This window comes from Typopeltis vanoorti, chromosome 14 (genome assembly GCF_054136105.1).
Source record: "Typopeltis vanoorti isolate ZY-2024b chromosome 14, IOZ_Tvanoo_1.0, whole genome shotgun sequence".
Classification (NCBI taxonomy): domain Eukaryota; kingdom Metazoa; phylum Arthropoda; class Arachnida; order Uropygi; family Thelyphonidae; genus Typopeltis; species Typopeltis vanoorti.
Window position 1 is genome coordinate 22,789,612 of NC_143562.1, and position 19,854 is coordinate 22,809,465.

The 19,854-nt window shown below is 34.7% G+C and overlaps 1 protein-coding gene and 1 pseudogene across 1 annotated transcript in view; one reads left to right on the top strand and one right to left on the bottom strand.

The window, feature by feature from the left end:
- The first annotated feature begins 8,374 nt into the window (after nucleotides 1-8,374).
- Nucleotides 8,375-19,854, top strand: part of LOC150099297 (forkhead box protein O-like) — a 74,079-nt gene continuing 62,599 nt past the window's right edge. The window contains exon 1 of the mRNA XM_090404211.1: nucleotides 8,375-9,354. Within this exon, the coding sequence (XP_090260337.1) occupies nucleotides 9,001-9,354 (354 nt within the window). The 5' untranslated portion in view covers nucleotides 8,375-9,000. The remainder of the gene's footprint in view (nucleotides 9,355-19,854) is intronic.
- Nucleotides 17,541-18,613, bottom strand: LOC150099298 (very-long-chain 3-oxoacyl-CoA reductase pseudogene; annotated as a pseudogene).

Consider the following 19,854-nt stretch of genomic DNA (forward strand, 5'->3'; position numbering starts at 1 on the left):
TAAAATCTGGTCTCATTCTGTGTATTATTTTTAACCATGTTAGTGTTTGATAGTGCCCTATTAGCACTACCGCCTCGGTTCGGGGCTGCTCAGGTTTCTCTCATTGCAGCTAGCTTACATATCTGCAAGCCGTTCCTATTGAGAATTTTTTTTGAATAAAAAAACATCTCTATTGAGGATTGCTTGCCCTACAATAGAATGTTTGCAGCGGTATAAATATAATTCCAAGCAATCTAGCAATACGGGAGGAAGGATTAGAGCTTAGTGGAATCCAAGTAAAGTGTTAAAACAACTTAAAGCTCTAAAAGGAATGATCCAATGAAGGTTTGTTGTTCTGCCAAGTAGGAAGGGTCGTAGTTATGCCAATTTTTGTGTTACTTAATCACTGGGTTTATAATAGAGATAGCAGGTTTTGCCTCCCTGAAACTTAGATTTTTCATGACGCAATCAGGCAAACCAGAAAGAAAAATACACGCAATTGACAAACATCACAAATTGGCCACATAACCTTCGCTTCGACACTACTTCCAAAACCAACAACATCGAAATCTTTCAAACTAAAGAGTCAATTCACCGTAGTTCCTTGCGACCGTGCTAAGGAGCCCCAATTATGACGAAATGGTTGAAAGATTTTCGAATGCATGTATGAGAAAGAAGATATTTTAATTACGAGGATACAAATCCACACGTTAGTGAATAAAGACACGGAAGCTGGAAAGATTTTTATAGGCAGACGACAGCTTAAAAGAGATCACCCTTGCAAAATCAAATAGCAGGAGATTTGGCAAAGATGCGCTATTTCCTAGCATCTGATTCTTCTTGTCGTATGCAAGTAAACAAGGAAGATATTTCGACGTGGTATAGAGCGGTCCTCTTTATTTTTTGCATCGCTGTATATAAACAGAAGCCATTATCTAAAAAAAGTGATTATATCTAGATTTAAATATGTAAATAATACTATAAGGAAGAGATGAAATCAACCTAGCCAAAAAATGTTCAAACTGTGTAATAGACTAAGAGTTGACCGTATGATATATAGAATTTGAATGAGATTTTTGAATTCAACTCTCTAAACGCTTAAGTTATGAGCTCAAGCTATAAAAAAAGAGGACATTAACAGGAGTTACATATCAATGCGAATGCAGTCTATTGAGAAAAACCATTTATTTTTCTTTAAATAATACCATTTACGAGTTATCTTTAGAACCCCAAAATACTTAGACACTAGCGGATAGAAGAATCACGTGATATCTATTGTTAACTTGTATCTTATATTTGTAATGAAACTAGGCGAGAACTACAAGACGAACCCTGGTGGACATATGCATTGTTCTCAGACCAATGGGGATATTGCACTACTATGGTCCAATTATAATTATAGGTCATGGCTACCTTGTTTCATATCAGCACTCCATACACATCTTATCTCCTCTGATGTCATCATGACCTTGCAATATGCCCATTTATAGAATACAGAACCGAAAGTGAATATCGATTCATTGTATTGATATCGCTAAAACAATTTCGATAATGTTTAAAAGTCTAAAATGAACGATAAAATAAAGTGAAGTCAATAACAGTTTAGAAGAATTTGTCGAATATTCAATAATGAATAAAATTACCCCAAAATTAATTTTTAAAGTAATTTTAAAAGCGGGTAATCAATCATTTTCGTGAGAACATGTGTTGTTTCTGATTTCTAATTATTTTTCTGCTGTGAGATTATCATCACGTGTCACATTCAATATAGACCCGCTAAGGGTAAGCACCTGTTTGTGGATGCTGACGAAATCGTTAATAAAATAAATTAAATTTAAAAAAAAAAAAAAAAAAACACCATTATAAACCGTGATATCCTATCCCGATCTAATTCGATTGTTCCCGAGGCTATATTCACATCACTGATATTTTTCAAGAATGTTGAAGGGTGTGAGGATGGGCAAGGACAGGAAGCGGTGCCTTCCAGGCATCTGCCAAGAGCTAAATGTAGAACGGAATAAAAATAACAAAGGAAATTGGTGTTATCACTTTTCAAGGGTACAGAAGGAAAAATGATCTTTAAGTATCGAATGCGTATTCACACTTTGAAAATATCGCTAAAATGAGTGAAAAGTCTAATGTCGGACTTCTTAGACGGAAAAGGTGAAAAAATAACTAAGCTGGATATAAATGAGCCGAATAAAGAATAAACTGTTAATGTTAACAACAAAGTCATCTGTTTTCCTATATTCAAATATTTTCTTGTACATTTTCTTGAAAAATACCGGACAACTAGAGAACAAGGAATATTCGTTCTGTTTAATGTAGATAAAATAAGGCTATTTAAGTTTATAGTTATTTCAGGCTATCAACCTGACTTCCTGTTTCCGGTAGAAATTAAAGAAACAGGATTTTCTTTCACCAATAATCAAAAAATGAAAAACCTCTTTAAGAAACATACCTTAGACAAATTATTTTTCAATATCTTTCCATCCAAACGTTTTATTTTCAATTCGATCAGTCGGGTTTATACAAACAAATATTGAAATCACTGAATACATATTTCGTGCTTTCAGTATGGAATACGTGACTTCAACACAGAATATTACTAACAAGAATAGTGCATATTCTTATTAGTAATTTTTTTCTGTCTTGATTCGCAATCAGTTTCCTTTTATAATGTGACTCCATTAGGATCATGATGATTGCTGCTCATTGGTTGCTTTTTAGCATAAAGATATATACATATATACAATTAAATAAGAAGAAAAGTTATTGTTTTCAATTAATAAGGATCAGACTTTCCCCAAACCGTTGGTAGGGAAACATAATCCTTGCGATTCAAGATAGGGTGATATAGTAGAACTTCGACACTCTCTTTGAATAATCGCTCCAATTTAAAACAGTATCCATGTCAGAAACGGGAGATTCTGCAACCGGTGTCGACGGGTTCGAATCCCGCCGTGGGCGGGATTCGAACCCGCAGCCTTTTCGTTCAAGATTTAGTTTCCGTTGTTACCTTCTTGGGACATCGAAGAAGGTTAAGATATACACATCGAGAAAATAGCGAACTCTTCAAAACGTATGGCCACAAGGAACTCCTTACATATCTAAGTACTTAGATATGGTCTTACTACAGTAAAACCTGTAGTGTATTTTGTGATGGTCGCATTCCAGTTTCAGGCACATCAACTTTCCATATATCATATCATTTTCGTCTATGTTAGGTTCATTGGCTTTATGCAAACCTAATTAATACTACGAATAGGGCGATTAATATTATCTGCAAGTATTGTCTGTGAACTGTGGGCATTCAACCTGGTCAGTTTGTCTTGCAGGATGAAATAGCCGATTTTCAGGAAGAAAAAGCCGTCCATCTCCGTAGGAGATCGGCTGACTTAATTTCAGGCTTACAACGCACCTACTTCGCTCGTTCAGGAGATTCGACACACCTCGGTTTCCTTTAGAAAATACACAATACTCTGAAAAAAAGGCAATTTAATACAGCAATCATTTTAATACGGATGATCCGTCTTAAAACGATTGCTGTATTTTTATACAACAGAGAGAAACACTATGTAAAGAGAGTTGATGGCTTCATCACTGTAATAGTCATTATTAGTAGTACTAACATCTATATAAATAAATAACATTAATACACTATGAAGACATAAATCCCTTAGATCTTTTTTCACACGCTTTCTTTTGCTAATCCAGGAACGTTTCTTAATTTTTATTTCAATAGCATTTCTTCAAAATGAATCCATTCATGTACAGGAACACGTAAAACAACGAAAACATTTCCCCCTACTATATTTTTGTATATATTATTTCCTCCCTTAATTGATCGGGGAGTAAACTCATCCCGATCTAGTCGATTCTGCTTATGACATGTTATACTATACTATAGGGATTTCTGAGTCATACACTTTCTGGCCTTTGTCTACATTATCTATACGGGAATACTATTCCAATGTTTGTACCAACCCAACCACGCAATTGAAGCCTTGCAAATTAAAATAAAATTAAGATACATATTTTTTCTCTTACTCTATTTATATTTATTACACTAAATAGAATACGCTATATTTAATAAAATATACTCCATCTCCCCTACATAGTATTAGTTCTTTCCAGATAATGTTAAGATGTCTGCCGACGGTGTCTGTTTGGCACACTATTCTCTTTTACAACTGTCGGTGTATACGTGTATCACTGGAATACTTTATGACTCTCTACACTTAACCCTTCGGTTACTCGTCAAGAATCACTTTAGGGGATGGTTTATGAGTTTTCTAACCCCTATATTGGAAGGTAGTTAAAGAGAATTATAAGGGGGGGGGGGAAATAGAACGAAAAAGCGAACAAAAAGTTTAAGGTGAAGAAAATTATGATGTATGAGTTTTTAAAAGTTTTTTTTTTACTTTTTTTTTTGTTTTACATCCATTATAATAACTTCCCATGCCTGAAAAACTATCAGCTATTCAATAAGCACTAATTTTGTGTGTGTGTGGGGGGGGATGTATAACACACACACAATTGTACTGTATAATTGTGTGTGTGTGTCACCGAAAATTGACGTATGTATATAGGTTTGAGTTCAGTCCACTGGTTTGGATTCTTTTGGGATTATGCCCTAAACAACTAAGGTTATGAGGTCAGTGGTATCATGACTGTTAATTGCGTATATTCTTCTGCCGGTTTGCTTGAAAAGCAAGCAAAAAAAAAAAAAAAGAAGAAGAAAAAAAAACGGTCACTTCCGTATGACAAACAGGTAACTCACCTTCGAGTGAAAATCAATATAAAGTTCATCGTGTTCGAATCCAATTGATGAGTTTATGAACTGGACTCGAACCCTCTTTCCAAGAGTTCAGTCGGCAACGACGAAACCATTTGTTTGGAGACCGTTACACGCCATTGACAGACATAGCAAATAGGCCTTTTCAGAACATTAATTAGATTTACATAAAGCCAAGTGACCCAGAGAGTCCGATCGTATGGGGAAGGCGTAAGGTATGATTTCTGAAAAAATATGCCGTTTGACAAAATGTAATGAAATATTTCATAGCATCTTGCCAATTGCCATACGTAACGTTTGGTTCGTTTCCAGTAGATAATTCTCTCCCAATCTTCCCATGATAAAACCAATAGGTACATCTTTAGATTATGCTCTCGGGGTCTAATGATAAACCATTTCTGAGTTGCTGAGAATTGGAGAGTTTCTCCACTATTATTTGAGCTCCCATTATGACAATCAGAACTCCCAAAAGTATCCATAGTTAGCTGCTATTGATTTTACGTTACTGCCATATAAAGTGGTTATTTATTTCTTCCCTCAGCAATTACGGCAGCCACTAGATACTTAGTTGAAAAGTCCATGATTTAACAGACTGAAAACTTTTAAATGCAATAGATTTTTCGCAATTTTTAATTTTCACTACAAAACGGTGGAAATCTTATGGTAGCGGTGATCTCTTATGATGAGTTCTTGGACTCCATGGAAGTATCATGTAATAATAATAATGCGATCTTTGCGTTCACGAAATGAATAAGGGTTTAAATAATCCAAGAATTCGACTGTAGAGACCAAACAAAGAAGTTATTATCCTTCTCTGTAAGGATAAAAAATAATCTTTTTCAAGTCACCTGAGACTTCCAGTACTAGTTAATGAAAATTATCTTCCACGTGACCGTTTATTATGAAGGGCCTCCGTTGCTCAAGTGGTATCGACGATGCCCTCTGGTTGAAAAGACCTGGGTTCGAATTCCATCTATGACGCAAAGAAAAAGCTCTATAGAAGAACTCAATTGAAGGTGAATTTAGCAAGTGTTAATCAGGGGTGGTAGAGTTTTCGCTCTCCGAAGTTTTTCGTTCCACAAAATAGACCAATCGGTCCATAAGAATGCACACAATTAAGCCTTGGATGTTTCTGTCGTAATCTCAAATAACAATACTTTATTAAGTTTCTATATTGAAATTGAAAATGCAATTTGCTGGCTTAATTAACTGTTGATAGCGCTTCCGCTCTCCAACCGACATATATGCAATGTTATTAATTCTTATTATGGAACTTCCAATAGCAGACGCAAAAAAGTGAAAAAATATTTCCAATGATGATCACTGTAACCAGTAATTTCGCTATTCAGGAATAAAGCCAGCGAAAATAGGATCGTATGTATGAAAAACACAGACAATATATTGTAGAAAGTACTAAACTATAAAAAAAAATATTGGATAACTAGACAAAAATCACCTACACAACCTCATACATATATTATGGCTTTGCACCATATTTATATCCAAGCTTAATAAATAAAAAATAAAAAAAATCTTTCTGTCAAGATGTCAATTTCCCACCCAATCACGTGCCAATAAGTAGTATGTACATCAATAATGTCTTCAGTATTATAGCCAAAGGGACAAACACACAGCAAAGGCTTTTAAAATTAATTCAAAATTACTTATCCCTGGCTCAAGCATAGCTAATCCTGCATATGAAAAAAAAAAAAATTAAAGAGATCATGAATAAGGAAATTAGATTGGAGACGCATTCAAGAACTAAAAATGTCAAACGATGCAGTATAGATAAAAGAACAAATAGACAGACAACATTAAACAAATACCACAAAATGGAAGGAAGGGTTTTAGTTGAAAAAAAAGACAAAAAAAAAGAGAAGGATATACAAAGATCATTAAGTATACAAAAGTACTAAACCGATGAGAAAGGCCAATGCAATTTTATACGATAAACTCGCTACACATATCCTTATAATTAAGTTTATAATTGAGTACTGTTATCCAGGTGCAAGCGATTAAAATGTATAAAACAACTGTTTGCACTCAGTTTGTTGTAGAAGTTATATGTAAACACATCACGTCTGCGTCTACATACCGCGTTTGAAGTGATATGTTTACTTTTCTCTATTTATACCGCTTCAAATTAGGTTTCGGATTTCTGTTTTCTCTTGGCAGACGAAAAATTTAACTTAAATATGTGTTGAATGTATAATAACATTAATGTTTCCAGAAACTGAATATCATGTGAAAATCCACTTCCGTTTTCGTAGACAATTTTTTTTTTCTGCGTTTTCATTGTAAATGATGATGTCACTAATCTATAACTACTCGCAAAACGACTTGAAAAATATGTAATAGTTGTTCGATTATTACAACTCAGAAGACTATATCTTTCCTTAGAAACAGGTAATCTTCTGAGATATATAATTCGATACACATGTTATTTCAATAAGAACAGTCATAGTGCAATACTTTTATTTTATACTCTCTCTTTCTCTCTCTCATATTTCTTTACCTCGACCACTGTCGTTTTAAATGCACATTTATTCGGTTTAAAGGGATATCATTAATTCATCTATTTCATTTGCCTTTATGATTCTTTTATTCATCTATCTGTCTATTTAATTCATTATTCTTTCTCTTAACTTATTTTTATATCTATGTTTTATTCTATGAAAAAAGTATGGACCCATTTCATCCAAGTATCTTTATTTTATTATCTATTAATTCTGTTGCATCTTATCTGTTTATAAGGATTGACTCTGTATATTACAGGTAATCCTTATTTGTGATCTTTTTTCCCTATTCTCGTCAGAGAAAAAGTATAAAAAAAATTGTTTTTATTAATTTCCTTAAAAAATTGTAGGTCTTTATGTCAAGATGTCAATTTCCCACCTAATCACGTGCAAATGAGTAGTATTTATAAAAAATGATAAAAATTTAATTTATAAAATTTTAAAAAACTTATTGGATATTTTATAAATCAACCAAATTTTTTTGCTCCCACAACAATGGGAGCAAAATTGGAGAATATTGCGAGATCAAGAATTTGGTTCAAACACAGATGCCATTAATTTTGTATTTAAAGAATTTGCAATAAGTCTCAAAATAAGCAACGAAATCAAACTTAAATACTCAATATAACTCCGCGTTGCAAATTCTTGCGCGTAGTGCAATATTCGTTTTCTGCGCACGGGTCAGGAAATATACAAAGGACGTTACCACGTGCATTATTACCATGACAACGAAATTAGACACACTTCAACTAATGTTGTTAAACATAAAGAAACACAGTGGCGATAGTGTGCAGCATTTAATAAATACTTATATAATAAACTATGTTTAATTTTCTATCAAAGTGTTTGCAGTATCTCAGTTGGAAGAGAAACAATATGAACACACTTCATGCCTTTCTCTCTACACTTAAAATCCGAAGGGTTGATCACTCTATCTTATCAAAATACACGCTGTCAGATTCTAAGAGCGATAGTTGGGCAGTTGGCCACTAGAAGGCGTTCATTACGAAGACGTCACGGTTTAGCGTCATCGCCAACAGCAACAGCGGGATGCATGTGCCGTAGTAGCTTTGCCGCTTTTACGTGAGGTGCAGAGCGAAACGAGTAGCTAGCAAGGTGATGTGGCTTACCCCCCAAACGATTCTCCGCACGGCTCGCGGAGTTCGCGAATTTCATTTTATTTTTCTGTCGACACGATAGCTCAGAAGGTGCTCGCCTTAGAATGCGCTCAAAGTTACGGTTACGAAAATGATGTGTGCGCGTTTCATTCGAATTGGAACAACACAAGAAGAACGTATTATCAATATATGATATATGTGCGAAGAGCGTCCGCGCTCCTACAAACCACGAGGTTTTCCGCCGGTCTCTGCCATACTGATCACGCCGCCGTTGCATAGCGTTCCACAGAAGGCATCTGAGTGGTCAAGCACGATCGACTCCAGACGCAGTTTTATTCCATCGTCATTCTGGCTGGCTTTTTCTAACAAGCCGGGCCACTTCCATCGGTATTCAATGAGAAAGAAAGCTAATTTTTCGAAGAGGTTCGTTTCTTAGGGCCCGCAGCCAATCTCCAACCACCATAATGAAAGATCCGTTTTTCCTCTAATTTCCGCATCCATTCCACAGACTTGGAAGAACCCCGTTTTTTTTTTCCCTTCCCTTTTTTTTTTTAATTTTTTTTTTTGAGTTGGTTCAGGGTGAAGTATTATGGATGCCCTTGAACATGATCCCAACTATGAACCACATTTTCGGGGAAGATCGAACACTTGGCCTCTCCCACGACCAGATAATATGCCAGACAAGGACTGCGATGAATCCAACGGTGTAGTTGTGGTCAAACACGAACATAGCCCACCAGAACATCACGGGGTCCACGTACCAAAGAAGAACTCCTCCCGTAGAAACGCCTGGGGAAATATGTCGTATGCCGACTTAATCACACAAGCCATCCAGAGTTCTCCAGAAAAACGACTAACTTTGGCTCAAATCTATGACTGGATGGTGCAAAATGTGCCATATTTCAAGGACAAGGGAGATAGTAACAGCTCAGCTGGTTGGAAGGTAAGGATTTTCGTCCTACATTTAATTATTGTTATTATTTTTTTTTCATAAATAAATTCCTATATATTTTTTATTTCATGGAAAAATTCTAAAATATGCGAGAACTGCGTTATAATACTTAATATTAATAAATAAATGAATAGTAGGCCTAATATGATCAAGGCTTCATAAAATTTGGGAGATATAGCACTTTTCCGATATTACTTCGCGTTAGAAATTATATTACATTAAGCCTACTTCAGAATGTGTCTATTGACGCTTTGTGATCTGCGCCAAGCCCTTGTTGCCAATCACGGAGAAACCTGTTGCATACCAGAATAACATTATTTGAATTGAGCAAGGAAAGTGATAAAAATGGGTTTTAATTTGTATTCCGTAATTCTAATATTCGTATGATAATAAATAAATTCTATCGATTCGTCTGCTGCGGAAATAGCTTATTTCACAATAATTTCAATTTATAGTTCTATGCCCATTATTAAATTCCTGAACTTTAAAATACAATATTCGTACATACTTATTTAATGGAATATCCAGGCATTAATAAGAGAAAACTGAATAAAACAAAAAGTATAACTGTTTTTTTTTTTTTTTTTTTTTTACGTCTATAATTTGATTACAGAGTGAGTTTCAATCATTGGAAAATCCAGAAAGGGAAGCGGTAATAATCACATGACTTTTTAGTTGAATAATAGAAGACTAAGTTATGATAAAAATTAAATTTGAAATAAATATTATTCATGAAAAATCGATAATAAATATTTATAAATAAATAAATTGATACTGAAAACTCGTTCTTAAAGATAACGCATGCGTAAACGACGCATTTTTCAGTTTTTATCTAATAGTCGTTTGGCAGAAGAAATTAATTGCGCCGCCATATAAAACAAATTAGCAATTATATAACTATAAGAGAAATTACAGAAGACGAATCGGTTACATAAGCTGACTTTCTCTCACTCTATCTCTGAATTAATTAATATATTGCTACATTTCATTTAAGATTTCTATATGAAGGTATGTTTAATTTTAATTCGATAATAACTTTACCTCTGATAGCTTTAAGGTATCGTAATTTTCAATAATTTAAATTCAGTTTGGTGTCTACTGAAGAACTGACATATCCTTAATGAGTATCAGAATTTAGATAGCGTATATTACACTTTACTGTCTAAAAAGTTTTAATTTCTTTTCAAAGAAAATCGATAAATCGGCCTTTTTTTTTTTTTAAACTGTAATAGTTATATTGATTATAAACGAAACGATCAAACTAAGATCGCTGGGTTTTTTCTCTCTTTTTTTTAAATAAAAAAAGACTAGATCGTTGCAGAAACAAGTGAAAGAGGTTTTTTATAATTATTTTGAACAAAGTTATCAAAGCGTAACACTGATATAAAAATATGATTAATCTAGACACATTTTGCCATTGATATATAATTCAGATTTCCTTCAGAAATAATCTTCATTATGTAATGATGTCAACGTTTATTTTTTTTCCTGGATTTTAAATTCACTTTTCTTGGTTCGCCATTCTTTACTAATCCACAAATGGCTGCACGATATTGCCGAGAGCTGACTGTTCGGTCTAATAATTTAATGGGAGGGTTTGCAGACTCAGAAGAGGAGCACCTGCTTTTTACTCCCTCCCTCTTCGAAGAAGGGAGGCACCTGGGAATTGAACTTGCTTACAGACAAGTGTTTCACCACCAACAGCCCTTATCTTCCGATTCTCTTAACCTCATAACCGTGGAGGATACTTTTCAGTACTCGGTGTATTGTTTGTCTCTGTTGGCCAGGCCTAAAGTGTTCGGTGGCATATCAGTAAAGACCAGTCTAATTTGGATGAAGTGGTCATATCCTTATCAGTCTAATCATGTAAATTATTCAAACTTTATGTTCGAACCATTGATAACAAGTTGATAATACGTTCATGTACTGAGATAGCATATCGCTCTGGGGCACAAAACTACTGAAACATTAAATATGGTTCAAAGGTTACATACCATAGAGTAGTGACCTTTTCCCATTATCAGATGAAATTTCTTGTTCATTTGTTGAAACGTGAAATCAGCTAATTCATGAATTGTAGACGAATATTAAGAGATTATTGTAAAACTACTTCAATGGTTAGTTGCTTGGAAGTGAGGGGATACTTATATTCTAGTACAACCTAACTGGAAAAGTTAGGCTGCTTAACCACGTACGTAAATATTTCTGACCGCTAGTGTGTGTGTTCACGGGAGAAGAGATATGTGAGTTATAACTGGAACCACCATATTTTCTAATCTCGAAAACAAGACAGGACATGTTTGAGGAAGTGTGGGAAACATGCTGAAACGCAGCATATGAAGCAAGCGCAAGACAACATGACATCATCAGTAGAAAGAGCAAGAAAATAATCCTATTTTATGAAATCCCTGGAAACTCAACATGTAAGGTGACAGAAGATAACAAATTGTATTTTCTGCAAGCACAAGAAAGCATGGGTAATATTTTTTTTCTTTTATTGTAACAGACAAGACAAGCAAATGTTTGCACAAGGCACTAGTCTACTACTGTTACTAATCTAGCTAGGCGCGAGGAAATGATCGTAGACAATAAAGAATAAAAAAAAAAGGGTTTCTTTTAGAAAACTTATTATTAGATGATTAAAATCACCTAATGGTGTGACACCACACAAGTCTGTGTAACAGAGTAGCTGGCATCACCGCTTTTTTATGAACCTAAAGGCATTTCTAGTGAAGGTATTTCCTGTACCTAATTCTCCCTTTAAAATGATCCAATTCTATGAAAATGAATTCTAACAGGGGATTTTTTTTCTCTCAGAGCAGGCTTGAACCAAGAACTAGATTAAAAAGCAAAACTTACTGCCTAAGTAGTGTATTCACGAACGACACTGATGTTAAGGTTCACATTTCTTAGGACTATTATGTAAGATATGCAATATTATTATGATAGAATCGCATTTTCAATTGCTAATAGTTCGGTCTGCTTTTGCAAAAATTGTTATGATATGACATAGTTAAGTTATTCAAAACACCACTGCGCACTGCTCCTTTTTTAAAAAAAAAAAAAAAAAAATCTGACGCTCGTCTCGAAGTTAAAGCGTTTTAAGAAATTTCGACAAAAATAGTTCAAAATTGAAACCGTGTAGACATCTTGTGTATGTATCCCAAGTTTCTCATTTTATTAAATTCGGTCCAGCCAACAAAATTTCGACGTTTTCCTCTTTTTGTCTCTGCAAATGTTCTGATCGAGAAATAAAAATTGATACAGCTCGACAAATCTTTCCAAGAATGCCAAACACCAAATTTGAGTGTCTGCTTATTGTGTTACGTAATTTATGAACGACTCCGTAGGTAAATTTTCTCCACTTTTATATTAGAGTTGAAAACAGTTATTCTCCACAGAATGACTGGGGATCTCTTGGAAGGAAATGCTCCGACCAAATCTGGCGGCTATGATATGGTCACATTAGATGATTAAAATCACCTAATGGTGTGACACCACACAAGCCTGTGTAACAGAGTAGCTGGCATCGCCGCTTTTCAACCTGTATGTTGTTGGTTTAAATCCCATTGTAGAACAATCATCTGCGAAAGTCTAGGTAAGAGATGAATTTTATCGACCCAGTGCGAGACCACCATCTTATCGAATTGGAGATGGAGCCTGAAGTGTCTTGAAAAAGTTCTGTTTGGTATCCGGAGAAGGAATCGAATTATGTAACTTATTTTCCCACTATTGTACAAATGTTTTTAGGTGTCCAACCATTCGTGGGTGCGAATGTTATTAATAATACTTTTGGTATCCAACTAGGGATTTGTGTTAATCTAGCCTTTGATCGGTCCATAGTGTTGCTAGATTAATATGTCACAAAAGCCACTAGATTGTTACCAATCTAGTGGCTTTTGTGACAAGATTAACAGTTTTTTAAAAAATTCCACTCAATAGAATTATTTGAAGTAAATATTACTCTAAGATTTCGTGATTGATATTAACCTGTCTCATACGGAAGTAGCATTTTTACCCCTTCCAGGAAAGTCGGGTTTTTCATCATGCAAAACAGACAAACCAACCCTAGAACACACGCAGCTAATAGACAATAATGGTAATTATTGTCTATTAACTATGAGACAATAATGGTCTCATAGCCGTAGTTGTTTCATCCGTAATATATAATATAATATACCAAATAATAACAATCCTGCCTCAATAGCTTAGGTGATTAAGCTACTGCTATCGCATGCGGGTTCAAATCTGATTAAATTGGATGTTTAAAAATGCCTACCCTTGATTTGTAGCTACTTAAATTTATAGTTTTTTTTTAAAGCCAAATAATAATTAATGGTCAATGTTATGCTACGTAAAAAAGGTAATATCAAGCCATTCATTCATGTTTAAAAATGGGAGTGATATGAGATTTTTTTTTAACCGAAGACACAAGAAAACGTTTCTTCAAAGCCCATTACCCAGCTATAAAGGTGACTAATAGTTGACCCTGATGGAGTCAGTGACTTGTTCAGTGACGCCAGAACTGCCATCGTACCAGATGGTTATGTGCCAGTCATGTGATTCATTTGACGCTTTGCACCTTTAGCTCTCCAAGGATAATCGCAATAGCGCGCATTCGAAACAGAACGCCAGAAAGTAGAACCAGTTGTTTAAGTAATCGCGCTGCTTGGTTTTTGGCACTTCTCCGAGTGGAACGCATGGTTTTTCCAATAGACGTCGTTGTTTATCAATGAATATTGGCGACAGTAGCGATCACTTTCATGTTTTTTTTTTTTTTTAATCCTGTTACTGCAGCTATTACGTATTTGTTAAGCAACCCAATTATAATTTTAACAATAGCCTTAGCTCTTTTGACAGACATGCTAAAAAATCCAATTAAGTTCTCATTAAATATATTCATTTATTTTTGTTTCATGGGGGGGGGGGAGAAAGAAACATCTGTGGTATCAGATTACAGCAGTTAACCGAGATCCGGAGCATTTCCTTGTGTCCCTTTAATCCAATAAAAATAAAACTTATCCACGTAATAAGTGATACTCGTGCAACACGCTTTTATGGTATCTGAATATATTCATTACCATGGAAACGCATCGTCGACGGTTTTTCTTCTTACTAGAAACTACAAGGAAGAGGCAGAAAATTGGAGTCTTGGATTTCAGTACGATTTGTGTATGTTCATATAAAATTACCGATTTTCAGTTATTATTTAGAAAAAAGATAGCGATGCTTCTTTGATCAATCCTTTTCTGATATTTGACTTAAGCTTAGATTTCAACTATCACTTTGATAAACGATTCCAAAAATTATTTTTATATTTCAAGGGACGATGAATTTTTCCTGTATATTTTCACCATCTTGAACTGAATGATGATTCGAAGTATGATTGTTCAATTTACAACAATATGTATATCTTTAAGATAGATTCTTAGTAGGCTCTCGAAAGTGTTTAAAAAAGGGCAATACGAAAAAGCCAACCTGAGTATTTTTCTTTTCTTTCCCTTCTTTCATACCACACTACAGTCACTAACCTTTACACTTCGAGGCCTAAGGGTTAATTTCCACTATCGTGCTTCTCTCCATTCTGGCGTCTACTGCTAGAGCCCCTGGCGCTGCAACCAGTAGATGGCTTCAGGAGATAGGATTCGTCAGTTAGCAGCAGCGCCCCTAGCGACCAAAACTACTAATTATTAATCTCTTTCCTGTATGCTGTGAAACTTTGTGTCCTGATTCGGAAGGTTATAAAAGTTTGCCATGTACTACTATTTTTTTCTCGCTACGTTCCTGTTGTCTCCTCCACTCCTTGCTTGTCAAGACTCACCTCTTCCGACACTTCCACTCCCATTCGTTTAATATCTCTTCTGTTATTCTTCGCAAATTAGTCTGTACCGGAGGTTTTTCGCTCACTTCCGTCAATCTAATGTACGGCTAGTTGCAAGCGATTTTTTTTTTTTTCACGAATATTTTATTTGACGTTTCCTTTAATATTTCAATAAGTCGTTAAAAATGAATTGGCATTCTAAAAGTTAGTTCATAATATCAGAGCAAAAATAGTACTGACGTACGTAATATGTATTGGAAAGAACCTTTTTAAAACGTAGCTTTATTTTAATCTTTCAAAATACGTGCTGCAATTATTAAATATTGCAAATTTGAGTCTTTATTTCAACTGTTACTAGGAAAACAAATGCGCAAGTTATATAGTAAAAGAAGCGTTCTTAAAAACTATTGTTGGATTAATTTTCCGTATTTAAGATTTTTTTCTAGAAATGGAAAAAAAATACATAAAATTATTAGGTAATTATTTTTAAATAATACGTGTATTTTCTCTTACCAAGACTATATATATAAATTTAAAACATCGAATTTATTGCATTATCAGTAATTATTAATTTAAAAATAAAAGGAAACCGATCATTTTGTTAAAAAAAAAAATGAACAAAGTTTGCTTTTCAATTCATTATTTTTTCTTTTTTATTTCAAGAATTGTTTTCGTATTTTCAGCAGTAGAACGTAAACAGTAGCTATTTGCAATTTCTGCTAAGTGCACATAAACACATCTTTTGCGCGTGCTTTGTTTTCAAGTTCTTACGAAGTCTGGAAGAGTCGTGTGCAAAACGAATGGAAATTTCCATTGATGATTAACCGTCTTTTGTAGGTGTAGCGTTATCTGCAGAATTTTTTTTTTAATTTTACCAAAACGTATTTATACTGAGAGCATTATCACGACAGTGAATTAATTACGACATACAGAAGCCCATACAATGTTGCTAAATACGTGAATGAAAGTTAACTCGAATGGTTATCGATTTAAATAATTACAGGTGTCGATTCACCGAAGACAATTCACTTCTCCATAAGAAGCAAAACTTTGCTTCCGTAACGAAGTTTTTATGTATTTTTTTATTACTTTAGACTACGTTTTCGGGGAACGCATTCTCTTTCTGGGAACAGCAGCAAAGGCTTCCAGGCTTCATGAATGTCTGCGTCCGTTGGCCGTTTGTTAAAGTGGGTCACCGGGCGACGTCGACAGCCACGTGCTGCGAACAACTACCGTATATTAGGCCTACCGCGGATTTTCTTCTTGTATGGAGCGAGAACTTCCTGACAGCTCTTTTAACAGTAAAAATAACTAGCTCAATATATGCCATGATTTACAAGACACTAAGTTGGCCGCCATGTTTCACAAGAAATGTAAAATAAAAATAAAAAAATAAAAAAAAAAAAACGGGATCGCAAGCTCTTTATATGGGATATTTCGTTCTACATAAAGAGAACGGGTGGCTGCATCCCTACTCTCTGGGCTGATGTTGCTCTAGGTTCTCGAAGAACGCGACAGATAGTTGGTTGATGTCGAGACTTGGTATGAGCATTTATCGTGTTTGGCAGACGAGATGTATTGATTGCTAAAATACACCTGCAACAGAGAAGTAGCTAATAACTCGCCTAATTTTCGAAATATATGCTGACAACTCAGAATTACTGTATACCAAAAATTACGTGACTTTCTGTTAGAAATTCAGTAATCAGGAAGTATCGAAAATTTATTTTTTTTTTGCCAAAAGGCAAAACGTATGATGGGCACATGTTAAATAATACTTTGGGGTGGTATATAGAAGATAAGCAGTTATATCTACCACCGTTAAAAATGCATATTGGTCCACCTATAATGGTGGGTCAAAGATCATCCCTGAACTATTTCTATTTGAAAACTCAAAAACTTTGACAGTAGCTAGCCTTGCACTTTAACTAAAGACCTCAATTCCAAGGGAAAATTCACAAAAACTTATCAAGGATATAGCTTGTCTGACTACTGACTATGTCATTTATTCTGAAGGCCATTTAAGCAATCGAATAGGGGTGGAAGGTTGATGCATAATTGTCCCAGAGTTCGGTGTAATTTTGAATATATGCGAATTAGTGTTTTATTGTCATGTCATGACGTGGGTTTCCGCCACTTATGAACCGGGTTGGTGTGTAGTGGGGGGGGGGGAGAGCTCTAGGGTAAAAGTTACCTTGGAAAATAAGAAAAGGGGCTCAGAAATTACTCTGCATTCCCAAGCTGAGTCAACCCTGGCTGTGTATAAAGATCAATGATTAATTTTTTAAAAATCGTCAATCGTTTCTGGGAAAATTTTATTATATCAGGAAGTCACAAACATAACCGTATGTCAACTTTTTAATTACATAATGATCAAGATATTCAACTAAATGATATAATGAATCTGGTAATTGAGAAAATAAGTATGAATTTTAACTTTTACCCAAAAATTCATTGATTTTTATTCCTCTTTTCCTTCTTCCTGTAGAAGTGGCTACGAACTTTTAGCATTTGCTTGAGAGCGAGTTTCATGTTGAACCAAGTTGGCATGTGCCGTGTCAGGAACTCATAGTAATATCCACGTAGTCTGTGAGTTGGATAAGCATAGGATTTAGTTTCTCTACCTACAGAATGCAAAGCCCATTGTACGTACCGCGTTGGAGTTGGCACATCAAAACGTTCCCTCATCTTGGACATTTTCGTAGCGACATATGCAGGCATTAGAGACTGGATTATGATACCGTAAGTTTTGTATTCCTGCTGTAAGGCTCTGCTCAGATAGTCGACATAAACTTTGGAGGCAGCATAAACACTTAATAGAGGCATGGGATATAAGGCAGTTATTGAAGACACGTTAATAATTATCCCTTTCTGTCTTTCCACCATTTGAGGAAGAACTATTCTCATCATCATAGTGCAGGGTATTACATTAATCCTAATCAGATTTAGCATCGTCTCCTGACTATCAGGAATCTGATCGAAATATTCAGCATACTCGTAGCTCATTCCAACATTATTGACCAACACTCCGATTTCCAGATCTCTCAATTCCTCCTCTATCTTTTTATAGATGCTTCTATCATTAGTGAAGTCTATTGCAATAGTTTTCACTTCCACGTGAAAAATATCTCGGATCTCCGTAGCAACTACTGTTAATTTTTCCAAGTTTCTGCTAATTAAAACCGGATTTAAACCCCTGGCAGCAAATTCCAATGCGTAGGCCTTTCCTATTCCATCTGTACCTCCTGTGACAATACACCACTTTCCCATCTTCTTCCAATCCACTTCGCTTTTAAACTTTTTGGAAATAACAAAGTAAATACCCGAACAAATAGATAACAGCAAGTTCAGTATTCTTACTGTAGAAACGAAGATGGCAAGATAGAAAATTGCTGTCGGTATTTCGTATGACAATACCACCAACCCCATCTTCTGTTTATGACAATCCAACGTTTCTGTCGTTCTGCTATTTAATGTATTGTTCTTTATAGCTAAGCGATCATGTGATTTGCATTTAACCAAACTTCTATCGTCAGAGCTGGAACTGATTTCATTTTTTTTTTTTTTTAAAGACTACTTGATCATTATTATAAGCTACGGTGTCAAAAAATGACCTGAACTACGGTTTAATTTTAAAACGAAATATTCCATTACTTTTTTTTTTTTTTTTTTACTGTAACCGTAATAGGTATGCCTGCAGGGAGTGAGTTCATCATTATTCTTGCGCCCTAGTAGGTCCTCAGTGGCAAACTAATAGCTCCTGGAGCTCCCAGCTGTGTAAGTTATTGTACAAAGGATGTGTGATATAAAAACAATTAGTCTTTGTAAGTGAAAAAAAAAAAAAAAAAAACTAGATTATCCTGACCATCACACTTCCAGCAACCTCCCCTGCTCTTCAATAAGTCTAAAACGTTGACCTATATAGTTTTGGGATGACTTAAGACACTTACGACTACGATAATGTGTGTGTATTTATAGCTACTTTTCTCATCGAATGTAATAAGTTCATATGCAAATGGAAACTAAGTTTACAGGATTGTCAAACCGCATTAGATATATTAGTAGTGAAGACTTTAACATCATCCGTGTTGACCTCTTTAACTATAACTTTAAACACATTTAGGTGATACTGTTACTAATAATCAACCTTAAATGCTGCTATATATATATTCAAAAAAAAAAAAAAAAAACATCAGAAAATAGCTCCTCCCCATTTATATTGCATATGGTAATACCCATGCTACATCTAGAAATCATAATCACAGAGGTTATTTATATTTAGTTGTCGTGTTTGTTATCTCTTCCGTCACAACATATCAGATATAATACAATGGACTCCTGTCTATTGTCATAAAAGCTGAAACCCCCCCCCCCTCTACATTCTAGAAGGAATTACGTGTAATTTATGTATGACGCCTTATTAATGTTAATTTGAATATTTGTAACTTTTTGGGCAACATAACCGTAGTACAGTAGGCGTAATTTTCGAGTTCGTTCTAAAGAGATGAAACTAGAAAAACTGAATAAAGTGGTGTTTCCAAACTAATTTAGAAATACATCTTCTGAAGCATAGAAGAGAAACCAATAAAGTTGAAGGAATAAAAATAAAGGGAAACAAAATGGATTCATGTGTTTGGGAGTGAATTAGTTATTTTTTAAAGCTATTCTAA